We start from the raw sequence: 26,062 nt of genomic DNA, 5'->3' as shown, positions 1-26,062 counted from the left end.
GATTGCGCTCGCAGTGAATGGACGTGTAGAGCTGTGTGTGACGCGCTTGAGCAAGCAATGAAGCCGCCCGACACTCCATCCTCAAACGTGCTTATCAGCATGTTATATCCCTCATATTCCTCATACCAATAACCAGTGGGAGACTCAAGGCCATCTTGAGCTACAGCTAGCACTGTTCCAGATCGAGATACGTAAAGTTCAGGAGCGGGTATGCAGTATAGAGCATAGTCCTGGATTTCAGTGCCATCTTGCATCCTCACTGCATGGAAAAGGCGACACAGTGAGCATGACGACAGCTCAGCTTCTACCCTGAGTTCTCCGAGAGTCATCAGTTTCTTCAACCACTTTAACTCCAGATCGACGAAAAGGCTTTCGACGTCAATGAACGAACACCTGGAACAAAGGCTACTCGATTCTTGACGCAATGCTTCGTCACTTATTTTGTATGTGTTTCTACGGGTTCGATAGGTGGCAGCCGATAGAACCACAGATCGTTTTCGCTTGCTTGAAGTAACCTTTACTCGCTCCATATCGTGATGGAATATTCGGGAGACGATTGGAATGGACGATGGACGGAAGGTGGCACCTGTCTCGTTAATCTCATGGCGTTGGTGTTGCGACGCATTGGAAATGTGGAATCGACTTACTTGTTGTTCATTCTCTTGCCTGGTCCGCTATTGCCAGCGATGAGACGTGGAGGGTGAGAGGTGCGGGGCAGAAGTGCGCTCAAGGCTGCTGCCTATTGTATACCTGTTGCGCCTGCCAGCTGGTAAGCGAGGTTTAGGTAAGCACATGCACTCTGCAGTGTCTTGTATGGGAAACTGCTGTAATTACTATGATTACTCCTACAACTACTTCTACAATTGTTTCTACAAGTTATACTCTTACAATAGGTTGTCTTGATATCAATCCAGTATAGCAACTAGCTCAAGAGACACCGTAGCATGAATGGCGTGACTGTGCAGAGTCGCACTTGCTGGGTGAGTCGCTTTGTCCGAACGGGCAGTCGCAGAGTTGCACTTGCTACGTGAGATGCTGTGTCTAGGCGGGCAGTCGCAAAGTCGCACTTGCTACGTGAGCCACTTTCCTTAAACGGGCAGTCGTAATACTTTCGCAACCCAGTCATAAAAGATGCGATAGCAGCACTTCGGACTCTTCAACAGCAAGGTGTAGAACGAGACAGGCATGCAATCCAAATTCGTCAGGTGGAGGTTGACAATACGGTGAGTGCATCGATACAAACTCTAGCCGGTCAGGTAGCAACATCGAAACTTCCAAACTTCGGCGACGATGACGTACGTAACCAGATGTGGACGGTGAGGCTCTGTTGTTACAAAGCAGAACAAGGATGAGCGCTGTGCGACAAGAAATGACAACGGGAACTAAAAAAGACACGATGAGCGGTGTGGGTAGTTGGTGGGTGAGAAGCGGTGACGAACTTTACAAACATTAGGCATACAGGCAGAATGGTGAACAGGGATATCTCGGCTTCGAATTTGATCTATTCTAGTCGATAGCCGCGCCTTACAAACAAGGTTATTGTCGCCTGGGGGAGGGATGGAAATATTTTGAACTATCCTAGGTGTTGTCGTGGGCGAGATGAGGTGGAAGGGAGGGGTATGATTGTAGGGGTTGTGTTGATTGAGTAGTGAAACTAAATGGGCTGAGCGGGATGGGGGGTTGTAGTGGAACGCTAAAAATGCCGGTACTAGAAGTCATGTCTTTCTTTGTAGACAGACGGAACGAAGAGGAAGGAGATGGGCTATATAGTAATAACATAAGACATTCGGCATCATCGTGTCGCATTATCATGAAGAAGGGGATTTGACGGACCAAAAAAAGCGAAGACAAATTTGTTGGAATCAGGGAAGATGGAAAAGGAACGCTGGAATCATAACAAACAAACAAACAAACTTTGCGGTTCCCCGGCTATTGGGGTTGCGCGGCTCCGTCTTTTACCATTCGCTTCCGAAAGGCTTTGGCTTTGCTCGCTTGGTTCTTGCTCGCTTGTGCATCCAGATGACTTGCGGCGGTGAAGGCTTCGACGACGGCCATGGCGTTGGCCTCTTCTTCCTCGTTGAATGTGATGAGGTCGAGAAATTGGCGGAGGACGATGGAGCCGAGCTTGGCGTGGGCTTGCTCGACGTAGTCGGTGTTGACGGTGTCGGCGGATGTGCGCGCGAGGACGCTCCAGCCGTCGGGCTTGAGGGATGCTTGTCGTGCTAGCAGGCGCTCACTTGACGCCAACAGGATGAATGCCCTTATTACCGCTTCCTTGTTTGTGATGTTGTTCTCGGGTGATACGTCGAGCACCTCGAGGAAGTCGTCGAGGGAGGCGGTGCCGATGAATGTGTGGCGGTGCTTGTACTCCAAGTCCCGCTCTTGCTGGATAGCCGAGGTGGGCCCGGTCTTCTTTGGCAGCTTCTTGGGAGTTGATGGGTGGAGGGAGCGGGTGGTCGGGCTGTGGTGGCGGGGGTTCTGGTCCTGCGCGTTGGCGGCTTTGATAGGGAGGCCGAGGGAGATGCGGCGTTGGTGGGTGTTGGCGGGGCGCTGCGGCTTGGAGGTGTTGGCTTGGAGTTGGAGCAGGCCTTCGTTGGTCTTGGCTCGGAGGGGAAGCGACCGCGATGCCCGTTGCGCACTGGCGAGGCGTGATTCGATGGTGGGGGTGGAGGGTGTGCGGAGGTGGGAGGGGCGGCGCTTGGTGACGGACACGGCTTCTTCGCTGTCGCCTTTGAGGGACGGCGACTTGGCGAGGTCGTCGTAGGCAAAGTAGTCGGGCGGGCCGTCTTCCTTTATTCGATCCAGCGAGTAGAGGAGCGGCTCTTCGAAGAGGGTGGCGTCGGTGGAGAGGCCGAGGGCGTCGGCCGGGTCAATCGCTCGTGTGCGCGGGCTGGCGCGGGGACTGGCAAACTTCAGGCCGTTGACCTCCGGCGGCATGACCCAGTGCTGGACGCCCTGTTGTTGTCGCATCTCGTGCTTGAGCTTGCCCTCGAGGGCGCTCTCCGTGTCGCTCGCCATGGAGAAGCGGCGCGAAGGTGATCGTGAAGGCGTGCCGGGCTGTTGTTGTGTGTCGTACCCCGCATTGCGCAGAGCGTTGAGGATGGAGCTGTCCCCGCGGTCGAGGTAGAGGAGGCCGGTTCTCCACATGGTCGTGGTCGTCGATGAGGGTTCCTGCTGTGTACGAGTAGCCGACGCAACAGTCACCCTCTAGAGTCTTGTCGGACGCGGACAGGGAGGCGCGATGTGCCGCTGCCCTAGCTTTAGTACTTGTTGACAGCATGCGGGTGATCGAGCTGGCCGGCGCTAGCACCCGCTTCACCGCCATTTTTCTCAATTTGGGAGTCCGGTTGAAAAGTCTGTCGCTGCCGTGCCTCTTGCCCCGACGCGGTCTAATGCATGCATCACGATGCAGCAAGCCTTTTTTCACGTCGTACTGCCCAATCGCTTTCTTCCTGTCATCGACTTTCGTTGGGCGCTGATTTGCTGTGCAGCCTCAAACATTCCTACACCCTGTACCTGCATCCGATCAGCAGGTTTGAGTGTAGCGTACGTACCCCCAACCATCCCGTATCATCCCGGCAACGGACGAAAGCGTCGAGATCTTGTCCTGCGCGGCTGGCGTGATCGCGAAGCATTCGACGGCATGACGTGGTAGTGGAGTCGGCGTACTAGCTCCACTCCCGCAAGGCTGAATATATATCTCCAGAGCGTGGCATGGTCGAGATAGCCGCGGGTGGCATGCACGTTGTGCTGCACTGCCTGCAGCTGCCAGCGCAAAGGGTACTGTCGGCCGTCGGAGTGTGTTCGGACGTGTTGAGGTTCAACAGAAGGCGGGGCGGGGTAAACCGCGACGCTAACATCACGTTTGATCAACATTCCATGTTTCAAGGCGGATATCGGAGCGGAGAGAAGACGACCGAAGTCAGCAGAAGGTCCAGTCACGCGTGCAGTGAGGAGGCATGAGGGTGTGGACGCAGCGCATGTGCAGCCCGTGTGATAAGAAGAGGCTGTCTACTATCCAACCTCCCACCACATGCTGCACATGAGAGTACATGCTGCACATGGGCAGAGCAGCTGGTGAACGGTACCAGGTTTTTCAGTGCAGTGTGCCAACCTCTCGTCAGTGAGTGTGCCAAAATCTGCTGTTGGTGCTGTGGACCCAATCACTACTGGCGGGCTTCGCGCGATAAGACGACACGCACCGCACAACACCATCACTGTTCTCGGCCCTGGCTAGTGTACCTAACAATAAACCTTCTGGATTGTCTTCTGGCCTGTCCTGTTCGTCTCACAGGACTCGACCCCGCAGTGACACAGCTTCGGTTCGCTCGCTTCATGGCCAGCAGTTCGACACCCTGGCACTCCCACCGTGAGGGTGCCACTATGAGGATGCCGCTATGAGGGTGCTGACAGCGCGCTCTGCACCAGCGATCAAAACACGTCCCTCTCCACTCCACCAATGCACGCAAACCCACCTCCCCACGCCTTCACCGAATCGCATGGTGACGCGTGCCATGCGTGGAGCTCACTTGGCCCTACGTGGAGTCTCGTTTGGTGAAAGCACACCGCTCGGCGATACTACGACTCCGCTTCTCACGCGTGACGTGTTGTTTATGCGCGTCGAGTGGGCAACAACACAGAACTTTCTTTTCCACTCCTCGCAATCACCACAACACTTAAGCGGCGGATGTCTGCGAGTAAAGCGTCTGGAGGGCGTCTGGGTCGAATCGACTTTGGTGTCATTCCCATGGTTTGGGAGGGCGTTGTGCAGTGTGGAAGCCATGCAGCGTCAACGGCCCGCACCCGCTAGCGAGCCATGTTTTCTTGGCGTAAACAAAGCTGGACCGCCGAGGAGCGCCCTCCGCAGCCGAATTATTATGAGGCCATTGGCACGCCGTAGATAGTTTGCAACCGTGTTCACAAACCCAATTGCCCTCTGCACAAAGCAAAAATTGATCTCCGCCGCACCCCACCTACACCGCCCCGCTGCCGTTCGCTCCATCTCGAGTCAGTGGAGCTGATGTTTTCTTGCACTGCCTCGTCCGACGACCTCCGCCGGTAGCAATTTCAGCTTCAATCTCCCCACGCAACGATCCCATAGCACCCAAACTCGTCGCCCTCGTGGGCTTACCCAACCATGGACGACGGTCCTCCACCTCCGCCGCCTCCGCATGGCGCAAACCCAAAGACTACAGGCGGCAGCCATGCACCTCCCGACCCCGGCCCAAGCGGCGGCCTGCCACCGGGCAACTACGACATCTTCATCATACCGCCGCATTCTTCAGGAGGCGGCTTCATATATCTTCCTAGCATGGGCGTGCAGCAGAACAGCTTCATTGCGGGTGTGCTCAGCACCATCGCGAGCATCGTGCTGTGGAAGGCCGCTGAGCCTTACATGAAGCAATATTTCCTCATAGTCCGACATGGAGTCACGACTGGCGGCAATGGCGTCATACTGCTTGCGGTCCTGATGTTGGTTGCCGGATGGGCAGTTGGTCAGACACAAGCAGGGGGTCGGTTTAGCAGTGGCGGAGGGGGCTATGGCCGTGGTGGAGCGGGAGCTGGAGCTGGCACACATACACCAGGCGGAAGCTCAAGCTATCAACGAGCGCCTCCACCACCGCCTCCAAACGGCGGCTTCCCCGGCAGTCCTCCACCCCACGGCGGGTGGGGTGGATACCGTCAATACGGGGCTGGCTCGCCGCCACCACCACCTCAAGACGACGAACCGTCCTTCGACGAAGAGGCCGAGCGAGCCGAAGAGGAGCGGAAACAAGCAGAGGAAAAGGAGAAGCGCCGGAAAGAGAAGGAGGAAAAGAAACGGCAAGAGGAAGAGGAGCGCAAACAGAAAGAGGAAGAGCGCAAGAAAGCTGAGGAAGCCAAGAAGAAGCAGGAAGAGGAAGAAGCCGAACGCAAGCGCGCCGAAGAGGCAGAGGAAAAGAAGAAACAGGAAGAGGAGCTTAGGAAGAAACAAGAGGCGGATCTCAAGAAGAAGCTCAAGAAGGAGCTCAAGGAGGCTGAGGAGGCTAAGCGGAGAGAGGAAGAAGAAGAGCGCAAGCGTGCTGAAGAAGCCAAACGACAGGCCGAAGAAGAGGCTCGACGGCAGCGTGAAGCTGAAGAGCAGAGGCTAGCTGAAGAAGAGAGGAAGAAGCGTGAGGCCGAGGCACAGAGACTGGCCGAAGAGGAGAAGAAACGACAAGAAGAAGCTGAGCGCCAACGCATCGCTGAAGAGGAACGCAAGGCCGAAGAAGAGCGCAAACTCGCTGAGGAGGCTCGGATACGCGCTGAAGAGGAGAAGAAGAAGAAGGACGAAGAGGACCGCAGACGAGCCTGGGAAGAACTCAAGCGCGCAGAAGAGGCCCGACAGAAGAAGGAGGCTGAAGAAAAGGCCAAGGCAGAGGCAGCCAAAGCCGCCAAAGCCAAGGCCGAAAAGGAGAAGTGGGAGCAGATGCGGAAGCGTGAGCGTGAGCAACGCGAACGTGAAGCCCGCGAGCGCCTCGCCAAAGAGAAAGCCCGCAAGGCACAAGAAGCCATTGAGAAGGAGAAGGCCGAACGCGAGGCTCGCGAGGCTGAAGTACGCGCCGCAGTCGAGAAGGAGATTCGCGAGAAGCTCGAGGCCGAACAACGCGCCAAAGCCGCCGAGGAGGCCGCCAGAAAGGCTGAAGCAGAGAAGATTGCCGCCGAAGAGGCTGCCGCTAAAGCGAAGGCTGAAGCAGAGGCTGCTCTTGCGAAAGCGAAGACAGATGCTGAGCGCGCCGAGCGCCTCAAAGCAGCTCGTGAGCGAGCTCAAAAGGACCGTGAAGCCCGCGAAGCAAAACTCAAAGCAGAAGCCGAACGCATCAAGGCCGAAGCCGCTACCGCAGCAGCCACAGCCGCAGTTCCCGACCTCACAGCCCGCCGCTCAACTACTTATGGTAATGTTGGTGGAGGTGAACGTCTCGATCCATATGCTGGAGCAAGAAGTACACCACCGCCCGCCGCATCCGTTACGTCCACACATTCTTCTCCCATCAAAGCCACCGTCACACCCAAGAAACCCTACGAACGCCCCACAGCCGCATCTTACCTCGGCTCCGAATCCGACGCCGCATCTTTCGTTCCGCCCCGGACTGCCACAGGACCTGCTCGCAGCACAGCAACCCGGTCTCACGTCTCGAGCGCATACTCTGAGTCCTCGTACGCACCTTCACAGTCTACAACTCGCACATCGCCGCCTGCGTCTAGGTCAGGACCGTACGCAACAGCCGACCCGAACAAGATCGTTATCAAAGCAGTGTATCTGTTCAATGATCTGTTTCCTAAACCAGTGGCGCAGTTGGTCTCTAATGTGGGCAAGGTTACCGATGGCTTGATCCTCAAGATACAGTCTGAGGGATTGTTCATCGATGATGATGTCCGAGGTATTCCGCAGAGAGAGTGGGATGTAAAGGCTTGGACGTTGAAGATGGTTGAGGTATGTTGTCAAACTTTAATGTCTTTCATGGGACTGTACTAACAAATATCACAGACGGGCAAACAACCCACCAAAAACCTGCACATACTCCGCGCCTCGGTCCGCGATGCCGACGGCAAGAAATACGTCTTCCTCATCGATGAAACCGAAAGTTGGAAACTGGCGCTTGGGTTGCAGAGGCTGAGGAAGGGAAGTCAGGTGAGGAGTTTGCAGAGCGCGCAGATGGCGCCGAATGAGATGGCGAGGGTGTTGAATGCTGTGCCGCCTATTGCTTTGTAAATCATCGATCATGAGCAGTGGGGCAGAAAGAGGAGGATGATAAGGAGAGGGGCAAGTGTTGATATGATGGCATGGTACAGTAGTATGGGTGGTGGATTTGGGATACCCACTTTCGTTCCGCATAAAGCATCAGCGGTGGAGTTGTTGTTGTTGTTGTTGTTGTTTGTTTAGCAACGCATTGTTACGAGCGCATCTTTGTACTCTTCTTTCTTTCGTTGTATATGCATCTTTGGGTAGTGGAAAATAAGAGAGATGAAGGAAGTATATATCACAACTACATATTGGCGCTGGTTTAGGGAGGTGGTGGTAGATAGGTGTTTTGGGTGTATGTAGGATGGTGAAATGGATGTGTGGCTCGTGTCTTGATTTGGGAGTTTATGTATGTGTATCGTTGTCATGTCAAGACCTTTTCGCTACGGTCATGTCATGGAGGGAGGACATCTTGCTGACATCAGGCGTTGGAGTGAACGCTATGGGACTGCACCTAAATATTCGGTTATCTACCAGAGCTAGACAAGGAGTGAGTGAAAGTGCAAATTCATTGTACAGAAACAAAGGCTTCTCGTTCCTGAATATCTAGTGCTGGTGCTAAACTTCGAGCGGGATCTAACTCAAGTACGCAACCGTGCACGACCCTGAACCGTTGAAGCTCCTTCCGTCATCCCGAAACCCCCCAAACTCCACACGTTCGCTGCTGCAGCCCAACGTCATCAGTCCACCAGCCCACCAACCCACCATCTCGACTACCCTCAATCCAGTTCCTGTCGCAATATAGTTATCGCATGCGCACGATGTCATCCGACTACGGATCAGACATTGACTCCGACGTCGCAGACGTCGTCGATGAGATTGTCTCGTCGCAGCAAGCTCCCCCTTCCTCCGCCCAAGTCCCACGAACTGCGCTAAAGCCACTCAATACCAATGCCTCCCTCACACCACCGTCATCCAATGATAAATCCGATGGAATTACTCTTCAGCAATGGCACCAAGCTGCCTCAACGCCCCCGCCCTCAGCCTCATCATCGGATGCCGAACCGTATCGTCTGACGTTTGGCAAACATGAGGGCAAGACGCTTGCGGAGATACCGGACTCTTATGTGAGGTGGTTGATTAGGAATCCGATTTCGAGTAGGCCGATGGAATTGATATATGCGTTGGAAGAGTGGCAGGAGGAGAAGAAGAATGGGAGGAAGGCGGCATCGCAAGCGTCCCAGGTGTCGATGTCGTCGCAATCGCAAGCCACATCTTCGAAGATGCCACTTTCTCCACCGCCGTCTCAAGCCTACCAGGCACCTCCTCCGTCGTCACAACCTGCGGTGACAAGCACACATGTCTCGAAATACACTTCTCCTCCTTCGCCTTCTCGCTCGCCGTCACCACCGCCTAGCACACAACAGTCATATCCTCCCTCGTCGCAAGCCATGCTACCACAGTTCGCGCCGTCGCAAACGTATCCTCCTTCCTCGTCACAGCCTACGGCGCCTCAAGAACCGACTGGTGCACCCCTATACGTCCTTCCATTCGGCGAATACAAAGGCAAGACTCTGCTCGAGGTACCAGAGGACTACCTCTATTATCTTGGTGCGAGCGAAGACAAGTTGGCTACTTTGCCTGGTTTGGCTGACGCGCTCGGCATGATGCAGAAGGGTCTACCACCAGTCGTTACGGAACCCATGGCGCCGAGTCAGGCTTCATCGCAGACTTTACCACCGCCATCATCTGAACCGCCTGCATCTAGCCAGATTTCCATGGCAAGTCAGTCGCAGCAGGCTCAGCCGCCACCTTCTACTGCGCCTAGCCATTATTCCCTTTGCAAGGACAACAAGCCGAACAGTTCGCAACCTCCCGCACCGCAGCTCTCTGCCTCGCAACCTACCCCGCAGCCTCCCTCGTCTCAACCTCCACCCCGCAAACAACCATACCGTTTCGACTTCGGCAAGCACGAAGGCAAAACCATCGCCGAAGTCCCTCCCGATTACATGGCCTTCCTGAAGAGCAAGGGTTTCACTGAAACAAACGAGACACTGGCTGCAGGCGTCGCAGAGTACGAACGCCACCACCCACCCATCGGGACGCCGCGCAAGGGCGAATACAAGTTCACATTTGGCAAGCATGTGGGGAAAACACTGGCGGAAGTGCCCTCTCAGTACATCTGGTGGCTCAAAACCCAAACGAGTATTCCCAAGGACAAACCTGAATTGGGGGCCGCTATTCGACAGCTTGAGCGGACTCAGAAGCGTACTCAGACTAAGACGCAGAATCGGAGTCGGCGGAGGGCTTGGTCACCGATGTGCCCATGTTGTGATTGAGCGCCCATTGCAAGAGTGCCTTACTCAAGACGGCACGTCAAAGTGAGCAAACACGAGGACAAACCTGCTCCGAAGCCACCCATGCTACGACCATACTGGCTGCAGGCCAGTATGCTAGTGCAAGAGATCTGTCTCAGCTCTTCGATGACCAAATCCTCCCGTCGCCCCACGAACCCACGTTTGGAAAGATTTGATTCTCAATATGATGCCTGTGGAGTGGGCTGATGTCCCAATTATCGTAGATGAATCTATTGAGATGACCAACGACAATTGTGACATCAGCTCACTAGTCAGGCATCACGTCTGGGACCAAAGCAGCACCAGATGAAGGGTGTGCAAGGCTTGAATGTGTTCCGTGGAGCGGGCTTTGTATGCAGGCTGGGATCAGCAAAGCGGGTGTTGCTCATACCAACAAAAAGTCCAGGTTGTGGCCTTCATGCATTGGAAAACCATACCATCCTTTTTGCTACGCGTCATCCAGCGCCTTCTACCATTGGCCGCGCTGTCCAGCGAGTGTGAGCATCCGGATGAAAAGCTGGGCTGACGCTATAGGTTGTAAGGTCATGCGACATGTTGCTCAGCCCCAGCCACTGGCGCGGAGGCGTCTAATCTTCAGCCTTGCGACCCAACACCCCAGATTAAAAACAGCGTCCGCTGGCTCCAAGGCCATAGCGTCCGCTCTCGACTTTTGTTCCTGGCACAAATTCTTCATCATGGCTTCTGGTCAAGCGACAACAACGTTGATCAAATTCGCGCGCTTCAAGAACGCGACCTTGGAGCTTTTCGAGGCGCCCATCGAATCCACTGATTACATCGCATTCTCTCACGTTTGGGGCGACTGGTCCTGGCGTTCCATTAACGGCGTACCGTACGAGGTGAAAGCATCTCAAGAGAAGGCAAAGTTCATCGCAAATGACCTCCCCGCCTTGGTGGGCGACGGTGCCTTTTGGATGGACACGTTGACTGTCAATCAACGAAACCCAGTTGAGGTCTTAGAGATCGTGGATGTCATCCCCGAGATCTTCAGACTGGCAAAAAAGACAATTGCAGTCAAAGAATGCGATGGATTGTACGACTGCTGCATCCAAGCTGTTGCTGGGTTCCAAGGCTGGGAAGAGTTCACCACAAGACTTTTCGAGCATAGCCATTACCATGTTGACCATCTTTGCGCTGAGTCCTACCTTCAGAGGTTGTGGACACTGCAAGAGTGCTTGCTCTCTCATACAATTGAATTCGTGGTTGGAACCGGCAGTATGTTACAGCATTCTGTTTGTTGCTCGTGTCTGACCAAAGCTTAGATCGACCAAAGAAGCTCGCGCTGCGAGAACAGGCTCGCGATGCTGTTGATGCTCTCTTTCCGCTTCCGTCAGGAAGCGAAACTCTCGCGAGTGCTCTTTTCATTCTAGCCCAGTCTTTCTGCGGCTCTATTGGCGAAAACGCCATAGATGAGTTCCTCAAAGCTTATGTTCATGGTGGGACCGTTGTCAATCCACACAGTGCAAAGCGTGGCGCAGATGAAGACATCCACTCGAATGGTTTTGTAGAGGCAAATCGAGCATCTCACAGATCTGCTACCATGCCTCGCGACTACATCTTTGCAACCATGCCCTCTTTCCCATGGTATACATATCCGAAGAGGGATGCCTTCTCAATGTCATTTGGGGAGATCTATTCGGATCTTTACCAGCAAGCTGATAGATCTGGACATGCCTTTACATGCAGGTTCACTCGTTCCATGCTCGATCCCGCATGCATAGATCCCACGGACGGCTGGCGACCAAGTAAACATCTTCCAAGTCCGTCGACTCTTGGCGATTTCCTCAAACTAATGGGACAACGCGTCTCCGAAGCTTCCAATGCTTCTTCACCGCATGTACACGTTACATCGGCTGTAAAAATCGAGGAGTTAGAGGATGAAAGCTCGCCGGACAGTCTCATCGCCCGGCTAGAAGCTAGTTTCGAACATTTCAGAGGACAGTGGCTGGAGTCTCACACAAGTGGTGAGCTTACAAAATTCGGGAATGATCCTGACTTTTCATGGACGCTCAATCACGCTGATGCTACGAGATGTGGTTGGGTTCCTATTGACACTGAGTATGCGACACGAGTGTACGACGAGTGCGACCAAATTCGGTCGAAGATCGGCCCCGGACTAGGATTCGAGGAGGGCGATTGTGAAACGGACTTCAGTAGCCTGGACGAGACTGAGCAAGAAGCCAACATGGATGAGGCTGGCGAGTACGTACCACTCTTTGTGCAGGCCAGGAAAATTCTCGCCCGCATATGGCACGCACGTGTGAGGCATAGCAACCGTGGAGCCCAAGATAAAGTGTGGGGGGCCTTCAAGCAAGGGATGCAAGGCCTCTGGTCATTACCACTGCTACGTTCTATAATTCTCCTTGCCGGCATGGTCAACTGCCGCATTCCATTGTCTGCCATAGCGTGGATCAACAAGCTCTTCGTCCCCGTCTACATCCGCCACAGCGAAGAACTGCTTTCCGTTGGTTTCTTAGCAAAGCACGCACGTCAGCCTAAACAACAGCGAACACACCCTTTGTATCTACTGTGCGTTGGCCAACACCTGCCTTTGCCCGGCGAGAAGGGTTTCGGACAAGACTTATTTCTCGTAGACCCGGGAACCAAGGTGCCGGTTGGCCTGGTTCCGGATGTGATGCCTGACCAGTGCACGCTTGAGACATTCGTCAGGACCGCGCGTTCCTTGTATAATGGGAACTATACGGATTTAGGAGAAAACAAAATGTTCATCACTCCCCGTCTGCTCTCTGATGAGCCGTTTGTCCCCAGGGAGGCTTTTGTTGCGAATCTCCAGTAGGCGGTGGAGTGTGGTTGCCAATGACGGGATTGTGTATAGCTGTCGAATAAAACTGAACAGCTCAGAGATGCTCTCCTCTGTGTACGATGTGCGGTAGAAAGTCCCGATTAACTCCGATGAATCCAGAGTACTTTAGCGCGCTCTTGAACGCCCTCTGTCCGGGGTTTTTCTACACCCCAACCATTCACTGTCATTCCGGAGAAAACATGTTCCGAGCAACTAAGTACTCGCAACCGCTCCACGACCGTTTGCTCAACCGCTTCTCACTCAATCGCTCCTACCTCAACCGCCTCTCACTCACCCCGCAGCTGCAATGTCTAATCCAATCTATACACGTCGTGGATATTCACTCCTTCCTCGTGGTTTGCCAGTCTCCGCATCGCAGGCTACTCCAGCGAATAGTAAGTGCGCACCCTATTCTTACCTTCTACATACCCTTTCTGACTATGCACCTAGAGATGGCAGTTGAAGGACATAGCAAGTTCATGGATCCCGCGTCGAACGTGTCTAGTAATCCGTTTCACAAACCGCGCCCTATCGAGTCGGAGTCCGCCGAGAAGCTTGAGGCGCAGAAGGCCGACTACGAGGCCAGGATCGCCGACATGAGCAAAGTGTACCAGGCCAACTTAGAGAACACCATCAAGGACTACGAGGCCAAGCTCAGCGAAAAGGAGAAACTCCAAGAGATCGAGATTGAACGCGTGAGGGACTTCATCGGGCATGATGTCGTCGACATAAAGAAAAAATCCGAGACCAAGCTCAACCACCTCGCCGAGAACTACGAGGCCAAGATTGCCCACTTAGAGAGCGAATCGCAGTCCAAGCTCGAGAACACCATCAAGCACTACGAGACCAAGCTCTACGACCAGAGGAAATCCGAGCTCACGCTCAAGGGCATACAAACGGACTACAAGACCAATATTGCAGAGATGGAGGAATATAATGCCAAGCTTTGTCACTCTATCAGCGAGCACAAGACCAGGGAGAGCGATATGAAAAAGCAGTACGAAACCAAGCTTAACGACGAAAAGAAACACTGCGACTGGCTGCTCAAAGAAATAAAGGGTGAAGTAGCCGCCACAAATAGCTCTTAAGATATCTTGCTAACTTATTACTAGTATGTAGCTCCTTTGCTATGCTTTCCTAACGCAGTGCTAAGACATTTTATAATTCATGCTAATAGCTTGACAGAAGAACTATGAGATCCAAATCGACACGATCAAGAAGGAACACGCACTAGAGTCTGAAGCCGCGCAGGAGGACTACGAGGCCGACCTCGACAGGCTCAATCAGAGCTCTGCGATTCTGCAACGTGCTTTCGCCGACCAGAGCTTGGAACTTGCAGCGCTCAAGGAGACAAAGACCAAGGAAGCCGACTTCCTCAGCAAGTCTGCCCAGCCAGACGCGGAAGCAAAAGATGCAGGCCTGCTCGCTGACAAGAAGCCGGATACCAATGACAAGAAGCCCGAGATCGACGCCCTCAAAGGCACTATCGACGCCCTCAAGGACACCGTCAGTATACAAATGGTAGCCGCAGAAGATCTCCGCGAGACTGTCAAGGACCTCCGAGAGCGCAATGCAAAGCTCGAAGCAGAGCTTCAGAAGAAGTAGGGTGAGACCCGACAGCTCGGCGCTGACACTCTCATGACAACTGGGTAACCCTGGAGATTCTCCGTGTAGCTACAAGATGGTCGTAGAGTATGAAAATGCTGTAACTAGTTTCAACTTCTTTTGACGACACCGTGAATCACGTAAGTTCTGATGTGCAGTGTGGATGTATCAAGCCGACGCCTAGACGTAAAGACGCTGCGACGATTGGTAGACTCCCCTAGATATCGACGAAACTGATAGATATGGGACCGCACGTGTGAGTCGCTTGACGTACAGAGTCAGCAGTGACTACTGGTCTCACACGTTAGCAGCTAATACATGAGGACTACATCTTCCTCCTCTACCGCATAACACTAGCAGAAGCATCTCCAAACTTGCGCTCATATCTCAAACTTGAAGGTGAACGAGATTTAATTAGCTCCTCGCTTGATCCGCTGCGCACTGTCAGATTCCAGCTTTTCCTGCGTCCGTTTCTCCCTCCACCGACTCCGGGTCACTGGTTCCTCCGCACCACAAAGCCGCTTAAAAACCCATCCAGCCAAGTCGAGCGACCGCACCAGGCCTACTGTACCGCCATCTCGGCTGCGCATCTTCGAAATCTCAGACGAGGTTTTCACAATCACAGTGACCCCCGACACAACCCACTACTTCACCGTCGCCAACCGCCTACAATGGCCACGATGAACACCACACCTTTACTCAACACGCGTGCCCCCGCTTTCAACGCCATTGCTGCTCGGGTGCAAGGCGCGGATGCGGACGATGAGGACATTCTCGAGCGGGATCAAGAGACAGACGATGAGGCGAGTGACGACGAGGTCATCGGCGAATTCGATGAAAGCGACGTTGGAGACATGAGCGACGACCACGGCTCATCAACACCAAGCGTCAACACCCCAGTAGTATCCTTAGACTCGGACGACACAGCGTTCACACAGGACGTACTGAACCCGGAAGACCTGCCCGCCTTTGGTAAGTCATAATACTAGAGTCCCAGTCTTTCGCGTGCAGAATGCATGATCACTAACAGAGATGACTTAGGCGACGATCTTGACACCACCAAATGGACGAAGCTCGCACTCTGGCAAGAAGGCGGATACGAAGGCATGCTGAACGTACTTCTGAGCGATGAGATCGCGGCTCATTATCACGACTCTGCTACAGCATCAAACACGGATGAGCAGTGCATCCTCAGTCCGGCGCGCATGATGGTCGCTTCTATGGATAAGGATGTTCTCAAGGTCGTGATACGCGGTAATCTGGCTGTCCAAGCGAGGAGCGACAGTGTCATCAAGGACCGCTTGGATGAGTTGTACGTCGAGGCCAAAGACAAACCGTCGATCTACTACCAGCTCTTCGTCGACGACAACGGCCGATCTCCTACGCCAAACGAACTCGTCACCATTGTAAATACTATGGAAGAATACGTCAGCGCTACGAACCACACCCTCGCGAACGAGATCGACAACGTCAAGACACCACACGTCGATCTGCTCAAAAGCCAGAGTGGCTTTAGGAATTACACATGGACCAGCTCAGGAACAAAGGAAGACAACACATACCGCGAGTTCCAGTCCGCCGCTAGGGTCAAAGAGATCACCCGCCTGATCAATAAAGTACGAGCGCGACTAAGCGGCTTACCGCCCCAGCACCAGAACAAGCCATTGAAGCATCCACTCGTTCACGTCGGATATTCAAACCGCTCCCAGGCCCGCCTGAAGAAACAAGCCAACCACTCGTGCTCTCACCCCGCCATGAACCTCGCCGAAGCAATCGCTGCCGTACTCTTCGCAAACAACACTCTTCCCAAACTATACAAGATGACCCAGTACATCATCTACATCAGCCACACCGCCTCCCACGCCTCGCTTTCCGAAATCCTACTGACCAGGCTGGCCGAGGGCTACATGGGTAACGGAGGAGGTTTCAGCCACTATCCCGCAGCCCGAAGCGCCAACTCTGCGCTCAAGACTTCGGAGCAGGAATGGGACAACTGTGCTCAGTATGCAATTGAGCAGTCGCCTCTGAGGAAAAACCTAAAAAGCGATATCGAGAGGTTGAAGAAGAAACTCGCTGATACGCAGGGAAAGAAGCCGAGTCAGCTTATGAAGTCCGCCAACCACGCGTTGCTCGCAAGAGCGAAGGAAATGAATGAGAGGACAAAAGCTAAGCGGTCGGAAGAGGATCCAGAGAAACACCAGAAGGCTGCTGACGTCATTGCAGAGTTTCGGAAACGGCATCCGATCCCGGAGGACGAGGATAGTGTGTGAGCATTCGAGATTGTATGGGTGGTGGAACTGAGAGCGTGGAAACAAAAGCGATGATTTGAGCCTTTCGCTCATTAACACAGCGATGGAATGACAGTTGTGCAGTGTAGATGAATAAAAGATACGGAATCAATTGATGGTGCTATGGTTTCGGACAGTGTCGAAAGTGACACGTTAACCTAATGGAAAAAGGACACCCTAGAGCCTACGTAGACGTTAGACTAACTACTTTGTGAGTTTTTATCTGACTGTAGTCTATAGACTTATTTAGTATTATTTATATATAAAGTAGTAAGATGCCTACGTTAACGTGAGGTTACCCACTTTGCATGTGTTTGTCTTGATGTAGTCCGCAGACCTGTTTAGTTTTATTCGTATATGAGGTGGTGAGATGAATGTTAGAGGAACAACGACGCTGATATATCACCATGAGTAAAGCGAGTGAAGTAAATGAAGAGGAGATATTCTTGCATTGGTATTGAGTACATCTAGTCGTCTCGTCGTCCATATTCCTTCCTTATCCCACCTATTTCCATCCGTCCATCCATTCCACCCCTCCTATTTACCCTACCATACCATACAGTCCATGTACATCCGACATGTATTTTGGTCCCTTGAGCCATCCGCCCTGGTCTATCTAGATATACAGCGAAAGCGTTTTGGCGTCGTCGGTATGCGTAAAGTACATGCCCATCCACCTCACCTCCCCGAGTTGTTGCCCAACCAATCCAAAAACTCCAAAGAATGCAAGCCGAAGCCATGCCAAAAAGCCAGATTCCCATGAATCAAAAGAGAAAGCGCATCAGATTCGTAAGAGCTGCTGCTAAGATGTTCTGCAGGTATGATACAGATCGTTATCGCGCAAACAACAGCACTTTTTATGGTATGTATACTTTTGGCGTAGCTTCGTAACAATATCAGACAACGTCAAAAACATGACATAGCAAGTTTAACGCTTCCTGGGGTTCGTCGGCTTCTTCTTCGACGGTGTTTTCTGCGCGTCACCCTCAATGTACTTGAGGAGGTCCTCGATCTTGCGCTGGTCAACGCGGCCGCTTCCAGTGCGCTGGCTACCGGCGGCGGCAGCGGCATCACTAGCGGAAGGCGTCGCGGCAGCGGGTCGCAGGGGGTTGCGGCCGGGAAGCTGCATGCGGCGGATACGCGTCTTGGCGAGATCGTTGAGCTGCTTGGCTTGAGAGACAGCGCTGTGGGTGAGCTGTTCGAGCCAGCTCTCCGCCTCCTTGGTGTTGCGATCCTCTGCACCGAGCACCTCCTTGAAGATGTTGTAAGACTCGCGCATGCGGTTGACACCACCGCGCATGTCCTTGTCGAGAGCGAGAGCTTGCGCGGTCTGGAACAGCAGAGTCGCTGTGTTGATCGAGTTCTTGCCGCAGACTTCCTCGCAGACGGCGAGCGAGGCCTCGAACCAGAGTCGCGATTCGTGGTACATTTTCGCGGCTTGCAGCATGACAGCGGCGTTGTTGAGGGTTGTGATGGAGTCGGGGTGGTCGGGACCGTAGAGGATCTTCCAGAGCTCGAGTGCGTGACGAACGTAGATCAGAGCGGCTGTGGTGTTACCCGAGCCGTGCTCGAACAGGCCGACGTTGAGGTAGGCAAGCACAGTCTCCGAGTGGTCGACACCGAGAGTGCGCTCCGACACGATGATCGCTTTGTGTGCAAGCTCAAGAGCAGAGACCTTGTCGTCAAGGCTGTAGAGCAGGTTCGACAGGGTGTGGTAAGCCTTGGCTACCTCAGGGTGCAGCACACCATAGATCTGCTCGTGCAGCTGGAGAGACTCCAGGAGTAGCTCTTGGCCAAGCTCCTTCTGGTCCTGGGCAATGGACATGCGACCAGCCTCCAGTGCCTCCTCAGCCAACAAGCTCTTAGGTGAAGCCTCCTTGATGACAGGGACGATGTTCAGAATGTCGTCTGCGTGGAAGGTTTGTGGAGCAAGAGGGACAGTGGGGCTTGCCGTACGGGCTGGTGGGGTGCTGATGGACTTGTTCTTCTTCTTCTTGGAAGATGTGGAGTGACCGTTGGTCTGCGGCGCAGCGGGCTTCTCGGCCGGTTGGCTGGCGGCAAAGGCCTCCTTGGTGAAGGCGTACGGCTTGCACTCCAACTGGAGACCAAGCTTGAGGGAGACCTCACGGAGCATCTGCATCTCCTTGCCAGACTCGATCCACGACTGACTGAGGTCGTAGCGGAATCGTAGGGCAACCTGAGCTACGACCTCCTTCTTGAGGGCCTCCGGTGTGAGCTTCTCGAAGCTAAAGTCATCCTCCGGGTACATCTTCTTGAGGCTGCTATCGCACTCAGCCACAGGCTTAGCGCTTACATCGGCTCCGAGCAAGCAGTTGAGGAGGTGGGCGGCTGCGGGTGCTGCGAAAGGCGCGGACACGTTGCGCAACTTGGAGTTGGCAAAGTGCTTGAAGCCACGTGCAATCATCTCCTGGATGATGAGACGCTTCAAAGCCTGAAGTCTTGGGTCAGGCTTGTCAGCCAGCTCAGCAAGCTTTCCAAGGTAGCGCATGTTCACACCCCGCTTGTGCAGAAGGTTGCTCAGGGACTGGCCGTCCATTGGGAAACCGACTTCGCCCTCCTTGAGCTCCTGGACCATGCGAGGAATGACCTCCGCAGTAAGGTGCTCGCAGGCAGCACGGACCTCAGCCTCGTCCTGAGCCCATTCCTTCTTGTCCTCCTCCGATTGCGGGTTCTGGCCGGAGAAGACATCAGGGTTGAGCGCGAAGGAGAATCCGGAAATGTCGACACGCTCCTGCTCAGGGTCCTCAGTCTCAGGCTTCTTCTCGGCGTCGGCGGTCTCCTTCTTGGCAACCTTGGCAGCCTTCTCCGCGGCCTTCCTCTCCGCCTTGGAGATCTTCTTGGCCTTGGGCGGCTTCTCCGCCTCTTCGTCAGAGTCCTCCTCTTCCGAAGAAGACTCCTCCTCAGATGACTCCTCTTCCGAAGATTCCTCTTCAGATGAGCTCTCTTCAGCCTTGGCCTCCTTCGCAGGGGCCTCGTCCTTCTTTGTGGTCTTCTTGGCCATCTGCTCCTTGACGTATTCGCGTAGCTTGACCCTTCCGTATGACTCCACGAGTTCAGGGCGGAGTGTTGTCATGCGGTGGGGGTAGTCCTTGTCTGTCGCTTCCTTCTCGCCCTCCTTGCTGGGCTCGGTCCAGTGTGCCTCTATCCAAGCAACGTCGAGGGGTGTGAGGCGGTAGAGGTCCAGAGCGTACCGCCTGCCGTCGGTGCCGATCAGACCCTTAGTCTCAACACTTCCCTCAAGCTCATGACGGACATTGTCCTTGTCCCATACAGGATGCTTCTTGACGCGCAGCGCCTTGGAGAGCTGCTCGAACAGCGGGACGAACGACTTGTCATCAGCGACAATCTCCTTGCCCTCAACCGCACCGTAATCGATCTGGTGCTCGCCGGGGTCGCGCTGCTTGAAGATTCCGGGCACTATGCTCTGGCCAACAATGCGCTTTCCTTGGTAGTCGACGACGACGGTTCCGGAGGTGAAGAGGTTGTTGATGTCGAGGTTGTTCACTGCGCGGACACCAAACACGTCCTTGCCCACAGCCACGCGTGCAGCCTCGTCACCACCCTCAGCGCCGAATGTGCCAACGCCATCAGCGCCGAAGGAGTAGAAGATGTTGTTGTATACGAAGATCTGCGCGTCCTTGGCCTCGGTAGGGTTGAGGGGCGCAATCTCGCCCCGTGCTACCAACATGGCACCGCGAGTCGCAGCATCGTTGTAGTCGGCAAACAGCTTCGAGGTGAGGCGCTCGCGGAAAACGCGGTCGTGGACAGCCTCCTTGGGCATCTCCCTCGTCGACTGGAACTCTTCATTCCAGTCGCGGAGGGTCTCGGTGTTCTCAACACCCGAGATCAGATAGCTCTCCTGTGTCCTCGCGAGATCTGGCTGGTGTGGGGTGAGGGATGACGTGGGTGCGGGCACCAACCATGGGTTGGCGGGGATGGCGTTGGAGAGCTGGAAGATGGTAAGCAGCTCCTTCTTCGCATTGTGCTCCAACAGTTCCTGGAAGGAAGTGCGGAAAGATGGCGACAGGTCCTCGAGGAGAGTGAGGAGCGAGTGTGCCTGCTTGTCCTTGGGTGGCTGTCGCGGGAAGGGGTCGAAACTGGCATTCGACGACTTGTTGACGTAGAAGCCAGAGACGTGAGCTGTGATGTGGTGTTGCTCGTTCTCGTTGGTCATGACTACCAGGTACAGCAGGTGGCCCTTGGAGCGAAGGTGGTATGGCGGGGGATTCCAGGGCGATACGGCGATGGATTTGATCGTCTTGGGCGCGGCTTCCTCGGTGGGCGGCAGCAGATTCTTGATGTTGCCCGATGCCTTGAAGTCGTAGTCTGCCAATGGCGACTGCTCAGGGCCGTCCTGCTTGGGTTTGGAGATCTGCTCGTGGCCGACGGTGTCGTGCAGTGACAAGCCTGCCATGATGCCGTGCAGCGCATCCGTACGGTCACCGGCAGCGCCGATGAGCTCCCGAACGCGGACCACATGTAACCGCGCCTCCTTCTCTGTGTATGGGTCCTCCACCAGGGTGAGTACCGAATCGGCCTTCAGTCCCTCGACTTCAGAGAGTTCGACGTAATCGTTGATGCGCTTGCCGTCGTGCTCCAGGTGGAAGCACGAGTATTGGAACGTGTGGGGCGTTTCGATGATGCTCTGACGGAGGTCTTGCACCTGCTCGGCCGTTGAGATCTGGAGTCGTGAGTTTATCGTCTATATTTTCTTTTCTATCTCTCAATACGCACCGTTATCGGCATCTCGAACGGCTCGTGTGGGAGCTTGATGGTGACCTGGAAGATGTCTAGATACGTAAGTATACATCCTATACATATAGCAAGTCAATTGACATACTGTCTGGCTGCTGGCCAGCGCCATCTTCCTCTGTGCCCTCATTCTGCCCCTCTGTGGTGACGTCTTTGCTGGGCGTCTTCTCGACCTCTGCATTACCATTGATGTCAGCCATGGTGTGCAAAAAGAGTTATTGCGCCTCGGAATAAATTTCCATCGCTGTCGTGTGCGGGCGGGAAGCTCACCAGACTTGGAAGCGTCATTGGTACTAGCGGCCATGATGGCGGGCTGTGGATATGTCGAGAAACACTACGACGCCGGGAAAGAACGACTGGGGAAAGAGGGAATCGGTCTAGGGAAGGAAGGAGATATACAGGAATGGCGCATTAATGTACAATGACATGCGGCGAGTGATGGGGAGAGAGGTGACTCTCCGGTCATGTCTCCAGAATATTTTTCTTGAGGGCGCCGGGATGGTCCGCTAAGCTCGCTCTCCACTTCCGAGGCCACAGGCATGTCATCGGGAAAACGGCCCCCATGCACCGGGGTCAGCAGTATCGCGTTTTATTCCGGAGTACTGGAGTTGCCATGTCCTACACGTCGTGTCTATCTTCACGCCGGTTATCGATATGGTGATTGACGCGAGTTCCACCATGCTGTCACCACAGTCGCTCCTGCCGTTCGCACTTGGCATTCGCACTTGGCCCCTGCGGCGAATTATCGCAACACCAGCGTAACAAGGCCGCGGTACCTCCTTTGGCGTCTCTCTCCTCCAATCTCATCCCGTCCATCTCAATCATCTCTCCTTTCACGCGTCTGTCTCTCGTTTAACTTATCTTCACTCCTTATTTCTTATTCCATTGATTCTGGCAGGCCTGCGTTTGACACGTGTAAAGCACGCGACACCAACGTAACATTGGACGCGCCAACGCAATAATGTTAATGCTACGACACATTACGCGCGCTCATGCCGCGTTGACACGACAACCTTTCGCGTATCGGTCTCAGCAGGCTGGTCCGGTACTGCAAAGAACAAGGTTATGCCAGCCCTCATTGGCGCGCGCTCTGAGTGGCCAATCCGGTCCTCCGACTCCTGGCAACGATGCGCCAAACCCCATTGACGACGCTGCAGAGCGTCTAGAGGAAGAGGAAGAGCAGCAAGAGGAGAAACGCGAGAAAAAGAAGGCAGAATGGAAAAGCACAGCCTGGAAGATGTTTGAGGCTGCTGCTACTACCGGAGCCAGCATCTTCATCCTTGGATGCGTCGGCATTGGTTATACTAAGTACTACAAATGGAACGTGCTTGAAAAGATGGAGAACGCTTTTCGGGAAGGCGATCCTGTGTTAGAGCTTGCAGCTACCGGAAAGGAGATGCCGAAAGCGGGTGAACCTACGCGACTGCAAGTTACCAAAGACGTGGACGGTGATGACAAAGACTATGACCGCTGGATCCCACGTGATGAGCAGGAAAAGATAGACAAGATCGTCTGGGGCGAGACAAAAGGACGTTACCATCTGCTTCTTGGCGAGAAGGGGACTGGGAAGACTTCCATGCTCATCGATGCCATGGATAAGATCAATGGTGAGGGATGCTCGATGATGGAAGCCCATGCAGATCTCGAAGTCTTCCGTGTACGACTAGGTCGCTGTCTCGACTTTGAGTACCACGAGGACAACATTGGATCGCTATTCTCGATTCGTGGTCCTCGCGATGCGGGCGCCATCCTTGACATTGAGCGTGCGTTCAACAAGCTCGAGAAAGTGGCTTTGCGACGACGCGCAACTGTCGGCAGACCGCTCATTCTCATTATCAACTCCGCACATTTGATCCGAGACAATGACGACGGCCGAGACCTGCTCGAACTCATCCAGCAGCGGGCAGAGCAATGGGCAGCCGCCAACCTTGCAACCGTCATCATCAACTCGGACAAGTACTGGGTGTTTGAACGGCTAAAGCAGTACGCGACCCGCATGGAAGTGCATCAAATCAAGGACCTCAGCAAAGACCGGGCCATGCAAGCCCTGCGCAACTACCGGATGAAGTACTACGGCGAGAAGGTACAAGACTCCATCCTTGAAGAAGTATACGATAAAGTCGGTGGACGCCTCACCTTCCTCAACCGCGTCGCCAAGTCCGAAGACATGGTTGCAAAATGCAACAGCATCTGCGAAATGGAGAAGATATGGTTCTTAAACAACTGCGCGATTCTCGGTGAGGAAATGGACGACGATGTCATGGACCAGCAGAAATACGCTGTACGTATACGAGTATTTCCCTCTTAATATTTTTGACTAACCCACACAGTCCACAGCCATGGTCCTAGCCAACGCCCTCTACAAACTCTACCACGACATGGAATCAACCTACGACCCAAAAGAAGGCCACATCCTCCCCTCCTTCCCCCTCCACCGCGCCCGCTTCATCATGACACGCTCCGACTTCATCCGCCAGCACCACGACCTCTCCATCTTCTCCATCGACTCGCACGCCGTTGTCCGCGCCGACTCCGTACCCATGCAACGTGCCTTCAACGAGATCTGCGCCGAACCTGGGTTTGAAGACTTCCTCGAAGCGACGCTGGAGCGTATCGGTGCGATTGAGAGTCTCGGCAGGACCAAGGAACTTACGTTCAAGGATCTCTGGGAGGGAGGGAAGTATAGGATTGTGCAGAAGGATGGAAAGGGGAAGGTGCAGGGCGAGGTGGAGATGGAGACTGTGCCTGGGAAGGGGGATGATGATGACGATGATGAGAAGGATGATTGAATAAGAGGTTCATTGAGATGTTAGGACGACTGGCTATTATGCGTTTGGATGTACGATATGGGTATGGGCGGCTGGTTTGAATCTGCGTGGCGCTGGTGTCTACTGGGAAGCCACGATACCCTAGAATGTCAGTTTCCTTATCTATCTCCCTTGTCATGTTGCAATCCCTAGTGAGAGGGATGGCGGTTGTTTGCTGCCCCACTCTGGCTCAACACACATCGCTAAAAACTCCGATATCTCTTTTCAACCTACTCAAGTCTGTCCAAAATCACTCGGGCTTTCTGCTCAGCCCACCATGAGGCTCTCTTTAACGCTCATAGCTGTCATGGCTTCGATCGCTCTCACCCAAGATATAGCCAGCGATGAGCCTACCAAGGTACACGTCCTGTGGGAACCAGAGAAGGCCGCGGATGACGCAGAATGGGCTGCAGCCCGCCAGAAGGGAGATGATTTGATATGTCGACTCGAAGCCACGGACGAGGCTGCTGGTAGACTAAATATGGACACACGAACACCGCCTTCGGCGCGCAATCAATGGCCCGATGCCGCGCTCACAAGTGAGATAAGTCTCTGGGGTTGGTTCACTGGCGAATATGACCAAAAAGTGCATTGCCAATTTGCCGATGATAACGAAGATTACCATGTCAACAAGGTCGGTACGTCGATTGCGCGAGGGCATTTATCACTAACCTCCTCGAAAGTCTTCAGGATTGGATATCGTTCTCGATAGATACTGACCTTTTATAGGAACTATGTTCCAGGATCTTGGTATCAATTCCAGGCCCCGTACAAAAGGCGGAGATAATGTTTGTTACAGCATAGAACACTACAACGAGCGCGCCGAAGATGACGATGGAGACACTCTTGCGGCGCAAAACCAGTACTACGACATCAATGGTGTTTGGGAGCGGTGTACCGGTGCGCATGTTCGATTCGGTATCAATCAACGAGGCGGACGTAAGTATCTCCGAGTGGACGTAGACTCACCTTCGTGCGCTACCGGCTCTACTCACGCACACCATACTAGGAGACATACTAACAGCTCAAAGTGATCATTGGTCTCGACTTTCTCAACCCTAGAACAGCAGCACTGGCAAATTGGGATGACAGCCCAGCAGAAGCTAGCCTCCCGGAGCTCAAGCGCGCCTCGGACATCATGATGGCGTACTGGCTTCGCGGCAATATTGACCCCAAAAGCCTCAAATATTATCTTGTGCTCACCATCGAGAATACGATGACTCTCGCTCTCATCAACAGAGTGTTGAAGAATCATGGTCTCAAAGAGGTACCGTACTGGCCTGGTATAATAGCCAACATGTACGACGAGGAAGGCCCGGCGTTGCTTGGTGAGTAGTCTTGAGCACCTTACATTGCCCAGGAGCAAACAGGACGGAACCAGTCCTGGCCTACTCCCATACGACATTCAAGGGTTGTGGGTGGTAACGACGCTGACGCACCCCAGGCTCTCCATTGGGTCGCACGCTCGCTTTCTTGCTTTTCCAACATAAGGCAGAGCTGGGTACCAAGCATGTCACTGAAATTGTGATCTTCAGAAACAATTATCCCAGGCATTTGAGAGTCGGTGTACACTTGTTGTTCAGGATCAAAGACGTCCCTAATCCGGCCCCAGCCCCAGGCACAGCTTCATTCCGGTCTCTGAGACTTCGAAGTTCGGTTCTGGACGATGGGCGGAGGAATAGGATATATCTACACGAAATCCTCCAAGA

At 54.0% G+C, this 26,062-nt stretch overlaps 9 protein-coding genes across 9 annotated transcripts; 7 read left to right on the top strand and 2 right to left on the bottom strand.

The window, feature by feature from the left end:
• Positions 1-1,929: 1,929 nt before the first annotated feature.
• J4E78_010122 (uncharacterized protein) lies at positions 1,930-3,147 on the bottom strand (the record flags this gene model as incomplete). The annotated part of the gene is made up of 1 exon (XM_049370703.1): positions 1,930-3,147. The coding sequence occupies one exon, from the start codon at positions 3,145-3,147 to the stop codon at positions 1,930-1,932; it is 1,218 nt and encodes a 405-aa protein (XP_049217583.1).
• Positions 3,148-5,137: 1,990 nt separating this feature from the next.
• J4E78_010121 (uncharacterized protein) lies at positions 5,138-7,732 on the top strand (the record flags this gene model as incomplete). Its single annotated transcript, XM_049370702.1, has 2 exons — positions 5,138-7,453; positions 7,508-7,732. The coding sequence occupies 2 exons, from the start codon at positions 5,138-5,140 to the stop codon at positions 7,730-7,732; spliced, it is 2,541 nt and encodes an 846-aa protein (XP_049217582.1).
• A 791-nt stretch (positions 7,733-8,523) lies between these two features.
• On the top strand, positions 8,524-10,041 carry J4E78_010120 (uncharacterized protein; the record flags this gene model as incomplete). Its single annotated transcript, XM_049370701.1, has 1 exon — positions 8,524-10,041. The coding sequence occupies one exon, from the start codon at positions 8,524-8,526 to the stop codon at positions 10,039-10,041; it is 1,518 nt and encodes a 505-aa protein (XP_049217581.1).
• Positions 10,042-10,754: 713 nt separating this feature from the next.
• Positions 10,755-12,874, top strand: J4E78_010119 (uncharacterized protein; the record flags this gene model as incomplete). Its single annotated transcript, XM_049370700.1, has 2 exons — positions 10,755-11,292; positions 11,340-12,874. The coding sequence occupies 2 exons, from the start codon at positions 10,755-10,757 to the stop codon at positions 12,872-12,874; spliced, it is 2,073 nt and encodes a 690-aa protein (XP_049217580.1).
• Positions 12,875-13,320: 446 nt separating this feature from the next.
• Positions 13,321-14,485, top strand: J4E78_010118 (uncharacterized protein; the record flags this gene model as incomplete). Its single annotated transcript, XM_049370699.1, has 2 exons — positions 13,321-13,944; positions 14,066-14,485. 2 exons carry the CDS (start codon positions 13,321-13,323, stop codon positions 14,483-14,485), a joined length of 1,044 nt encoding a protein of 347 aa, XP_049217579.1.
• Positions 14,486-15,156: 671 nt separating this feature from the next.
• On the top strand, positions 15,157-16,755 carry J4E78_010117 (uncharacterized protein; the record flags this gene model as incomplete). The annotated part of the gene is made up of 2 exons (XM_049370698.1): positions 15,157-15,457; positions 15,527-16,755. The coding sequence occupies 2 exons, from the start codon at positions 15,157-15,159 to the stop codon at positions 16,753-16,755; spliced, it is 1,530 nt and encodes a 509-aa protein (XP_049217578.1).
• Positions 16,756-17,701: 946 nt separating this feature from the next.
• Positions 17,702-21,746, bottom strand: CLU1 (Intracellular distribution of mitochondria; the record flags this gene model as incomplete). The annotated part of the gene is made up of 3 exons (XM_049370697.1): positions 17,702-21,475; positions 21,529-21,584; positions 21,635-21,746. The coding sequence occupies 3 exons, from the start codon at positions 21,744-21,746 to the stop codon at positions 17,702-17,704; spliced, it is 3,942 nt and encodes a 1,313-aa protein (XP_049217577.1).
• A 767-nt stretch (positions 21,747-22,513) lies between these two features.
• Positions 22,514-24,335, top strand: J4E78_010115 (uncharacterized protein; the record flags this gene model as incomplete). Its single annotated transcript, XM_049370696.1, has 2 exons — positions 22,514-23,827; positions 23,877-24,335. 2 exons carry the CDS (start codon positions 22,514-22,516, stop codon positions 24,333-24,335), a joined length of 1,773 nt encoding a protein of 590 aa, XP_049217576.1.
• Positions 24,336-24,630: 295 nt separating this feature from the next.
• J4E78_010114 (uncharacterized protein) lies at positions 24,631-25,689 on the top strand (the record flags this gene model as incomplete). The annotated part of the gene is made up of 3 exons (XM_049370695.1): positions 24,631-24,991; positions 25,083-25,292; positions 25,385-25,689. The coding sequence occupies 3 exons, from the start codon at positions 24,631-24,633 to the stop codon at positions 25,687-25,689; spliced, it is 876 nt and encodes a 291-aa protein (XP_049217575.1).
• Between the last annotated feature and the right edge of the window lie 373 nt (positions 25,690-26,062).

The sequence above is a fragment of the Alternaria triticimaculans genome (assembly GCF_023758025.1).
Source record: "Alternaria triticimaculans strain BMP 0046 chromosome Unknown scaffold_27, whole genome shotgun sequence".
Taxonomy (NCBI): domain Eukaryota; kingdom Fungi; phylum Ascomycota; class Dothideomycetes; order Pleosporales; family Pleosporaceae; genus Alternaria; species Alternaria triticimaculans.
Note: the sequence above shows the minus strand (reverse complement) of the source record. Positions and strands in the feature narration are given on the sequence as shown.